The sequence below is a fragment of the Cuculus canorus genome, chromosome 19 (assembly GCF_017976375.1).
Source record: "Cuculus canorus isolate bCucCan1 chromosome 19, bCucCan1.pri, whole genome shotgun sequence".
Classification (NCBI taxonomy): Eukaryota; Metazoa; Chordata; class Aves; order Cuculiformes; family Cuculidae; genus Cuculus; species Cuculus canorus.
Window position 1 is genome coordinate 2,995,369 of NC_071419.1, and position 10,596 is coordinate 3,005,964.

General features: G+C 53.9%; 2 protein-coding genes across 8 annotated transcripts in view; one reads left to right on the top strand and one right to left on the bottom strand.

Moving 5' to 3' along the window:
- GPSM1 (G protein signaling modulator 1) overlaps positions 1-1,527 on the top strand; it is an 89,357-nt gene extending 87,830 nt beyond the window's left edge. For all 7 annotated transcript variants that reach the window (XM_054083864.1, XM_054083861.1, XM_054083860.1 and 4 more), the window contains 2 exons: positions 390-598; positions 993-1,527. In XM_054083864.1, coding sequence (XP_053939839.1) covers positions 390-598; positions 993-1,181 — 398 coding nt within the window. In that variant the 3' untranslated portion in view covers positions 1,182-1,527. The remainder of the gene's footprint in view (positions 1-389; positions 599-992) is intronic.
- An 8-nt stretch (positions 1,528-1,535) lies between these two features.
- On the bottom strand, positions 1,536-10,194 carry DNLZ (DNL-type zinc finger). Its single transcript, XM_054083868.1, has 5 exons — positions 10,018-10,194; positions 8,899-9,038; positions 8,161-8,267; positions 4,110-4,184; positions 1,536-3,831 (listed from the first exon to the last, which is right to left on the bottom strand). Exons 1-5 carry the CDS (start codon positions 10,192-10,194, stop codon positions 3,788-3,790), a joined length of 543 nt encoding a protein of 180 aa, XP_053939843.1. The 3' UTR covers positions 1,536-3,787.
- Between the last annotated feature and the right edge of the window lie 402 nt (positions 10,195-10,596).

Here is a 10,596-nt window from a genome sequence, read left to right on the forward strand (position 1 = left end):
CAGCCCTGCTCACCCTTCATGCAGGGCAGCTCCGGGGATGCAGCCCAAGGCCTTTGGAACAGGGAGCAAGCGGCTGTGAGGCAGGGCAGTGGGCTTTGCTCCCTGGTGCTTTGAAAGCAGGTTTTTGCTCGCTTGTGTTGCCGGCACTGGGATTGCTCCTGCTCCCCACGCAGGGTGGAAGGAGATGCCTCCGGTCACACAAGAAGCCAGCACCGTACCCAGCTCAGCCCCGGGGTCTGGCTGTACCGCGAGCCCCTGGCTGCGAGGCTGGGCTGCAGCGCAGCTGCTCCAACAGTGGGTTGGTGACGAGGATTGGGGCTCTCTGGAGAGCAGAGCCGCAGCTCAGGCAGAGCTGTGACCCCGCTTTGCGCTCCTCTCCCCACTCACAGCACAGTCCTCCTTGATGGCATCGCCGCAGACGGAAGAGTTCTTCGATCTCATCGCCAGCTCCCAGAGCAGACGGCTGGATGACCAGCGTGCCAACGTGGGCAACCTGCCAGGCCTCCGGATAACGCAAAACAACCTGGGGCACCTGCGTGTGGAGGGGGACGCCCAGGAGCCCGGGGACGAGTTCTTCAACATGCTCATGAAGTGTCAGGTACCGGCAGGGCTACGTGGGCTGCTGAGCCAGAGGGGGGGACACCGGCTTCTCCCACACAGGGAAATGTTATCCCCTGACCCCACCTGCCCTGTGGGGAAGGGCTGCAGCCAGCAGCCACCTACCCACAGCCCTGGGCAGCCGGCAGGGCTGGTCTTGGCCTCTTTTTAACCCTTTACTGAGGGCTGTGCTGTGTCACCACTCTGCAAGGAAGGGGGTGGCTGGAGAATCCCCCTTCTGCGCAGAGCCCACAGTGGGCTGAGCACTGCTGCTCCTGCTGCCCTGCACCCCAGCACAGGGAGCACGTGCTCCGGACACCTCTTGGGCACTGGTCCCAGCCCATTAACTTCCATGACAAGATTCAGACCTAGTGCCTGTTCTCCTCCCTGTGCAGTCCTCCAGGATCGACGACCAGCGCTGTGCACCACCAGACTCCATCCCCCGTGGCCCCACCATGCCGGACGAAGACTTCTTCAGCCTCATCCAGCGCGTCCAGGCCAAACGCATGGACGAACAGCGGGTAGATTTGGCCACAGCCCAGGAGGAGGCAGCAGAGGAGCAGCAGAGGCCTGGTTCCAGCTAAGAACTGGGGGTTGGTTTGGGGGGGTTATTTTGGTTTCATTTGTTTTTTAAAAAGAAAGTAAGTGTAAGTGGGTGCAAACCTGAGCGCTCTTGCGCTTCCACAGACTTCTCCCAGGAGCTGCAGCGCTGTTGCACTGCACCTGGCTGCTCCGCAGCGGCAGTGTTACAGGAAAGCCCTCCAGCTGGGGGTGGTTTTTAAACAAGGGGGGTTTTTTTGGCCACTGTAACACTGAGCACAGCTGAAGGGACGATGACTTCAGCAGCCCCTTTGCTTATCACCTAAAAATCTGGGAACTTGTGCTGTCAGCCAAAGGAAGAGCCCAGAGCGGGTACCCGACCCCAGCCTTGATGTCTTTTATTTCCACAACACTTTTAATTCAGAGGGGGAAGGGAAGAGCATCTTTGCCATTTTGAAGTCATCTTGCCTTGCCTGCATCATGAGGTGACACACACTGCTCTGGATCCTTCCCTGGAACATCTTGCTCAGCTTTGTTCTTTCTACAGGAGGAAACGAGCCCCCCGTCAAAGGCCACACTGGTCCTTTTAAACCTTGCCCCACCCCAGCCGCAGCCCCACAGACCTTAGGGTTTATTTCAGGTTTGCTGAGGGCTCCTCTTATTCCCAGACAGCCGGAGCAGAAGCAAAATCTTGCCGGCCCAAACTTCAGTGGGATTTGGTCACCCCTAGAGAGCAGCCGTGCAGCAGAGCCCCAGCTTCAGTCTAGAACAAAGCCTGGCACGCACCCGCCAGCTGCGCAGCCCCAACTGCGGGTCGCCAACAGGGGCCTGCGCCAGGGGAGCGAGGAAGGAAATCTCGCTGCCCATCTGCTGAGGACTTGAGCAACTCATTGCCTCAGGTGCCGCCAAGCCAAAGGTCTTGTGCAGGATTGTCCTGTGTGCAGGTGAGTGTGCCTGAGGCAGAAGCCTGCATTCGGCAAGGACCCACTTCAAGAGCCAACAAAGTTTTCTGGCCACGGCTTGTCAGGAGTGGAACCATCCTCTCTGCCCTTTTATGTCCAACAGCAGTTGGAAATAATAGGCCTTCCCTGTCCTTGTTTCTCCCAAAACCAGCGCTGAGCTTTCAGCTGTCCCTGCAGGCCCTGGCAAAGCTGCTGTCAGCAAGGCACTCCTGTTTCGCCCACTCTGTCTCCACGAAAGGCAGCCCCACGAGAGCTCCAGACTGGGGTTGGCTGTTCCACCCCACACAAGCACAAGGGTCTACATTTATTTCCATTCCTTCCCCTTTTGGAACACTTGGATAAGCAAGCCCAGAGAGGAGGGGGAAGTGTGGATCTAACTTCAGGAACTGGCGTATTTTTTTCTCTGCCTGACCAGACAGATGATCTTGGACTTCAGAAACTCCAGTAATGAGTTCTGCCAAAGCAGATATGTTCCTACAGAGAACAAATCAGCACTTTCTATTTGAAATGCATTTGATGGATACATTTCCAACCAGCAGTAAGATTTTTAGACCAGTGATGCTGCTCATCGGGCATTTAACCTGCCTGCACTGACTATGCGGAGGGGTAGCTGCATTTTACCTGCTACCAGTGAGCACTCACCTGCTACACTGCTGCACGGACGGCTTGGCCGAGGCCCGGCCTCCTTCCCGGGGCTGCTCGACTCCGGAGGAGGGATAGGAGGACCTGTCCAGCCGCCTGCGTACCGACCTGGCTTGAGTTTGTACAGAGAACACTGAAGATGAAGGTGACTCGACCAGCTGCAGGCTCGAGCCTGTGCAGCGCTCAGCCAGGTGGTGAACTGGAATCTGACCATTGAGCTTTCAGAGGTGTTAATTATTTGCCATATACTTGAATGTATGAGCTTATTTATTTTTTACATGTGCATTTGCTAATGTCATTTTACTGGGGAATTTCCAACCCACAGGTACTTTTTTTTTCTAAAAGATAATCTGCCAAATGAATTAATATATTAGAAACGAATACAGCTCAAGGGGGGGGTTGTGCTTAATAAATATTTGTGTCTAAGCTTCAGTGACAAGAATTCATTTCCATTATTTCTTAGCCAGCCTGCCTCGCTGCTGACAGCAGAGCTAACATTGGCCTTTTGCAATGGGTTTGGGGGTGGGTGGTGGTCTCTGGTGGTGGTGGTATCTGTCTCTTTAACATGTTAAGAATAAGTGTATATGCTCACATCTATACATCCCTTTACATTAAGAACGCACAGGTCTCTCAGGCAGCAGCCACTGTGTCCACCCTAACCACACAGCATCCCTCTGCCTGCCTGGAGGGAGACACAAAGCCCTGAGCATTTGCTGCGCGGGGATAGCCCGAGCCCAGCGACACCAGGGCAAACAAACAGCCCTGCAGTGGCCGAGAAAAATCTTGGCTTTTTGCTGAGCTGAGCCCTCCTCTAGGATCAGGGCCGAGCCTTTCCTTTCAAGGCCTGCCCGGAGGCTCCAGCTCAGCCCCATCTCGGTGCCTGCTCGGCGCCTGGCCCCAAAGCCATCCCTTGTTTCCTCAGTGGCAGATACCAATGGAAAAAAAGCTGCGAGTGCTGTGCAGAGCCCCTGGCATCAATCCTGAGCAGCGGGCAGCAGCGCTGGCTCATTCCAGCGCAGCAGGTGGGAGCAGGGCATTAGACTTCGCTAGAACGTGGGCCTGACAACAGTGGATTTTTGGATCCTGCGCCCTGTGGGGATAAAGCCAAGTCACAGCTGGTCTTCCCACGCTTGGATAACTTGTGCTGGCTACTGCCAGTCCTGATCAAACATTAATGAAGAGCCACCAGCTTGTTCCCATCAGGCATTCTCACACCTCAGTGCATGGACATGGGAAACTCTGTGCTAGAAGTCTCTGTGTGTGACGTGGGGGTGGAACCATTGCCCCAGGTACACAAAGGATAGAGTCTTGGATTCTCTGGAACAGGTGAAATTCCAGTGAGTGACTGAGTCAGTGAGGGGGTCTCACCTGTGGTCTTTCTGTCCTTAGCAGATGGGGAAAGGAGCACTTCCTCTCCAAGAGATATTCTTTCCCTCAAAGCACCTATTAAGCAGAAAGAGAGCCTCTGTGAGCAGGAGGCAGTGGCTCTAACTGAACTGCCAGAGCAGCCCACAGCCTGCAACGGTTGCTGTTTGTCTGTGCCCTGCAGCAGCAGAGACAGCAGCACACCAGTGTCCAGCACCAGCCCTTCCCTCTCCCAGAGCCACAGAGCTTGGTCCCACACAGGGAAGAGCTCTCCGATGCTGACATCCGCCAGAAAGGCAGGGTGCGTGCAGCGCTAACACAGACCAACTCATCATTTGGCTTTGGATTGCAAAGTGGTGCTGCTGCAGCTGTAAACTCTGAGCTGCTGCAGGCACAGGGTGCTGCCCCAGTGCAGGTCTGAGGTGAAGAACAAACTCAAAACCAGCAGGAACGCAAGCAGCTGATCTCTCCCACTCAGCTGTGCACGTGCCCTGAGAGGCACTTGCGAGACAGGGCTGATGTCAGGCCCGTGGAGATTTCTGTATTGCTCATCTGCCAAATCATCTCAGCACTTACCTCACCTCTCCCCAGAGCCCCGCGCTGTTACTGCTCCAGCCTTCACTGAGCTTCACCTGGCCGGAAAGGCTCCCAGCCTGCAGGAAGGGATGGATGCACTGGCCCAGAGCACCGCAGGCACTGTGAATTTCAGTGCCTAGAGAGCTTTCAGCTGCTCTCAGTTGCAATCTCCTGGGACCCCACTAGGCCAAGACACAGCTGTGGGCTAAGGTAACCCTTGCACAGCTTTGCAGTAAGTTAACCCTGCACTGGACAGCCCAGCGACACAGCGCAGACACTGCGCACACAGTTTGGAGTAGAGGGCTCGCTTACCTTTGCTGTGCCACTCTGTCTACACTGGGATCTAGCAGCCCAGAATCCACCTATGGCAGACCCCATACAAGCAACACAAACAAGTGGCGATTCACTTCACAGCCTGCAGTACCCCTCCTCAACGCCTGCACTAGTGCCGCAGAACCCTTACCTGCCCAGCTGCCCCTTCCGAGACAGGCAAATCCCACAGAAAGGCTCCCAGCAGCTCCTCCGTACAGCTGAGTCCTCCACAGCACCCCTAAGCATAGTGGGGTTTGGAACTGCCATCTAAAAGGCAGCAGGAGGCACAGTCCCACACAGAGCACACAACACATTCACGCACACTGAGAGCAAAAAGCAGCAGTGGGTGCTGTCACATAACCTCAGCAAACGAGGCCCTGCACCCCAGCCTGCCTCTTGCCTGGGCCTTCAAGACCCGTCACCTCTCACTCCCGAGCCCCACAAGGCTCCCACCGCTGCTTTCCTGCTGCGCGTGAGCCAGAGCACCAGGAACCCCTACAGCCGACAGACAACCCATCAGAGTCCCACGGCCCCGGATTAACTCTGGAATCTGGCTGCACTACAAAAGGAGGATTTGCTCAAAGAGGCAGAAAACAAGAGGCAAAGTATTTACCCTTTTGCAGAAAAGCTCTCATGGGACAGGATTCAGGAACAGGATCTGGCCCTTAACCACAGTGAAAAGCTTCAAGGAACGTGCAAATAGCTTTATGTTTGCCACCCATTCTGTAAACCCTGCTTTGCCCCCACCTTGAAATCACCCCCTCCTCTGTGCCACAGAGCCTTGCCCTGGCTGGCTGCACCTTTGGGCGCTTTCCTCTGCTCTGCCTCACTTTGAGTGCTTTTACAGCACTCTTTAACCATATTTACACCTTCAGCTCAGGAGAAAGGCTGCTTCTCTTCTTCCCTCTACCTGATCTTTGGCTGAAGTGAGGTTTGCTGGGCTTCTAGACAAGGTGAGCTCACCTCTGGCTTCTTTTGAGAGCAGACACACTTCCCTGTGACATTATTTTCAAGACAAATGCCCTTCAACAAGGAGCACAGAAGTCCTTTTTTACCAGCAGCAAAACCACACCACCCTCCATCCCCAGATCTGCACGCTGTCCTGCCTGCAGAGCACCCAGCACCAGAGGATACCAGACTCAGGAAACACCAAAATCCACTAAAAGCCAATATGGATGGGCCTCGCTACAGTTTTGACTGTAACACAGCAAAAGCCAGCACCAGCCTTCCCTAGCTGGAGCACAGTAACAGGTTGGAAAGGTAAGGAGAACAGGATAAAACAGTCAGGTTGTAAATTAACTGTTTCCAAGGCAACATGGATCCTGCAACAGCTGCTCCGTTCCACCTCACCAAAGGCATCAGCAGGATGGAAACAATGCTGATTGTCAGGTAAAGGGTAATAAAATAACCACTCTTCCAGCAGAGCGCTAATACACACCAGCGACTTACAACAGGGCCAGCACACAGCAGTGTTCCAAGACACAAGACTCCTGTTTCTTAATTAACGCGTGGATCATTCTCACACCTCGTTGTGTCAGACTGCTCTGTATTTCACCAGGAGCTGAGCACACCCAAGCTGACTGGCAGGTGGAAGCTCCTGCCCCTCAGTGTTGATTCATCACCCTGAACTTACCCACAAACAGGAAAACATGACTGCCTTCCGGTCGCTCTGATCCAAGCTCACAGTGCAACACACATAAAGCTACTACAAACACTTCAGGTGAATGAAGTAAACTCGTTAACACTCATTAAAACATGCAGTGCCCTCACGGAATACTTGGCTGATTAAAGACCACAAACACCCAGATAGGCTTGGCTGCAAGAACTGGGTCCGTCCAGCCTGAAGACACAAAGGCCAAGAGGAATTTTACTGCTCTCTGTAGGTGAGAGAGCACAGAGACCAGAGACAGGCTGCCCTCAGAAGTGCAGTGTTTGGAAAGAAGGTAATGGGTGTGGCTGAAACACAGGGAAATTCCCGTTAGGTGGTGGGTTTTTCCCCTATGAGATTGGTCAAATACCAGGACAGGCATCCACAGAGGCTGTGGGATCTCCACCCTCAGAGATATTCAATGCAAGACCCTAAGCATCCTCCTCTCAACAAGAAGGGCAGACTAGAAACCTCCAGAAATCTTTTCCAACCTGGATTACTCTCTGACTGCAAGTTTAAAACCATAAGAAAGCAGCTACTTCACTGTAGTTCAGAGGAAGTAAACTCTAACAAAGTACAACACAATCACCTCACTGCCTAATTCATCCCTACCCAAGCACTGTGTGCCTCCATTTTTCATTTACTAAATTATCACTTTTTCTTCCAGCTGATTTTACGCATAGCAGTAGCATTAACAAGCACCTCAGTATCTGTAAAGTAACTCTAAAACAAATTTCTGGGTGCTCTACGTATCTCCAACATCCTTCACAAATACTTCCTTTGCCTTCACACCCATCCTCCCCCTCACCAACCAGGAATTTGCACAACCCAGTGCCAAGGAGCGAATCATCCCAAGCACAGGGGGTGATGCTCCTACAGGGCCGCTCACACTGTCATCCACAAATACAGAAGATTTCAGCCCTGACATGAGGGGCACAGAAACAAGAACAACACATAAATAACTGCAGTAGCAGCCAGAGATCTGACCCTCTTGCCAGGGTCGTTTTGGCTTTGCAAACTCACAGAGTCCGTCCGTCTCCTCAGGTGGTGTCAATGGCCTCTTCTGCTCTGACACAGGTGCACCTCCTCCTGCTCTGCCATCGGCTGCTGCCCCACAACACCTGGGCCAGGAGATATTGCTAAAGCCTCCAGCTGCACCTCTCCAGGCGAAAGCACATGGAGAAAGAATTGCTGGCTCCCTTCTCAGCAGAGAACAAAGCAGGGCTTCCAACATCGCTGAAGCACTATGACTGGCCTAAAAGTCATAAAAACAAGTACCAGGAGAAATATCTGCACTCCAGCTCTCAAAACATTTGCTTGATCAAAGGCAAAATTACGCAAGACAAAGACACACAACAGAAACAGACCAGTGCCCAGGTTTATTTTAAACACAGACCACTGAAATCAGAGAATAAAGGTTAAAAGTCTCTCTTGCCATCGCAGATCCTGTTTGTCAGGTCGAGCCCTTGCCACCAGTCTCTGGGAGGGCTTCCCCGCTTTCTCCCTCTGTGGGCTCACCTTGAGACCCAGGATCTGCTGAGCCTTCCAGAAGCAGTTCCAAGGCTTCCTCACCAGTCACACGTCTCACCTTCTCGCCTTTGGCTGCCAGGATCTCCTCGATATTCCTTAACGGCAATGTGAAAACCAACAGTGACACCACAGCAAAGGCCGGACAAGAGTCAAGCGCAATCTCAGTCTCTTACGTTTGCTCTCAGAATTAACACTTCACAGTAAATTAACACATGCATTAACACGGTATTTCTCCAGGAAGCAGATAAAACCACCCAAACCTTCTGGGACTATTTTCATCCATTAGGAGCAATAATTTAGCAATAACGGCTAAACGGAAATTTTTGAAGGTATCACAGGGAGTTAGAAATCATTGAAATTCAGCAGCAGATGGGTCTATATATTTGAAACACACAGTCAGGGAAACCTAGCAGTAATGGATAAAGGCTGAGGGAGAGGAGAAGGACCCCACAGGCAGCTAGTGCTGGCACCAACAAGGATGGATGTGTGTCACACAGTCGCTGCTGCAGATCTACACCACTAATTTGGATCCCAGGAAGCAACAGACAATTTACAGGAGATTATAAAACCCTGTTTGCATGCTGTGAAAAATGGAATGAAACAACATTACACCCAGCAAACACTCTGGTTTTTTCTGAACCACGTTTTGAAAGAATCAATACAATAACGTGCAGGCTCCGGAGGACGCAGTGACAACAGCCCCTTCCCTCACTGGGGCAGACTCACCTCTTGCCTTCCAGATCTGAGAACCAGCCCAGGTTATCGGCTATGACGTGGTGGTTCCCGCAGCCAGGACACTTCACGATCACCACGCCGTTGTGGTAGGCTAGCTTGGAGATGGATTTTGCCGAGCGGGTCTCACAGACCTACAGAAAAAACAAAGCATGGTTATGATGGTGGTGACCGCTTCCACTTCTCAATCACATCATCCTCCATCCTCTACTGAAACCGGGGATTGCCCCTACCCAGGTGCAGGACCTTGCACTTGGCCTTGTTGAACCTCATGAAGGCACACTTCTCCAGCTTGTCCAGGTCACTCTGGATGACACCCTGTGATGCAATGGAGAGCAGCTCTGCAGAGAGGAACTTTGGGTGCTGGTTGATGAGAAACTCAACAGGAGATGGCAATGTGCGCTCACAGCCCAGGACAACTGTGTCCTGGGCTGCATCCAAAGCAGCGTGGCCAGCAGGGAGGGAGGGGATTCTGCCCCTCTGTTCCTCTCTTATAAGACCTCATCTGGAGTATTGTGTTCAGTTCTGGAATCTTCAGCATAAGAAGGGTCTGGAGCTGTTGGAATGGGTGCAGAGGAAGCTATGAAGATGATCAGAGGGCTGGAGCACCTCACGTATGAGGACAGGCTGAGAGATTTGGGGTTGTTCAGCCTGGAGGAGGCTCCCAGGAGACCTCAGAGCAGCTTCCAGCACCTGAAGGGGCTACAAGAAAGCTGGAGAGGGGCTGTTCACAAAGGCTTGTGGTGACAGGATGAGGGCAATGGGTATAAACTGGAGAGAGGCAGATTTAGACTGGACATGAGGAGGAATTTCTTCACTGTTTAGGTGGGGAGGCCCTGGAACAGGCTGCCCAGAGCAGTGGGGGCTGCCCCATCCCTGGAGGGGTTCCAGGCCAGGTTGGATGGGCCTTGGAGCCCCTGATGCAGCGGGAGGTGTCCCTGCCCATGGCCGGAGTGGGACCGGATGGGCTTGGAGGTCCCTTCCAACCCAACCCACCTAACGGCTCTATAATTCAAACTGGTCCTTGGAAAGTAATAGCAGATGCCCGAGATCTCTGGGACAGCCCCTCCCCCTGCGCGCAGCGGGTCCCGCTCGGTGCCCGCCCCCCCGCACCTTGCACGTGTACACCAGGCGGTATCGCGCGGCGCTGCAGAGCGGCCGGCGGGGCGGCGGGGGGCGGCGGGGCCCGTACGGCGGCGCGGAGCCCAGCAGGGCCCCGGCCACGGCCCGCGCCAGCCGCCGCACGGACATGGCGGAGGCGCAGGCGCACCGATGGCGGCCGGCCGCCATATTGGGCTAGGGCAGCCGCCATAGTGAGTGCTGCCGCCGCCATATTTGGTTTGGGCAGCCGCCATAGTGAGTGCTGCTGCCGCCATGGTTGGTGAGGGCAACCGCCATATTGGGTGAGGGCAGAGATCATGGAATGGTCTGGGCTGGAAGGGACCTCAAAGCCCATCCCGTTCCAACCCCCTGCCATGGGCAGGGACACCTCCCAGTCTTCCACTACATCAGGGGCTCCAAGACCCATCCAGCCTGGCCTTGAACACCTCCAGGGATGGGGCAGCCACCACTTCTCTGGGCAACCTGGGCCAGGGCCCTCCCCCCATAGTGAAGAGTTTCTTCCTAATCTCCCATCTAACTCTCCCTCCCTCCAATTTAAAGCCATTCTCCTTCATCCTACCATTCCCTGCT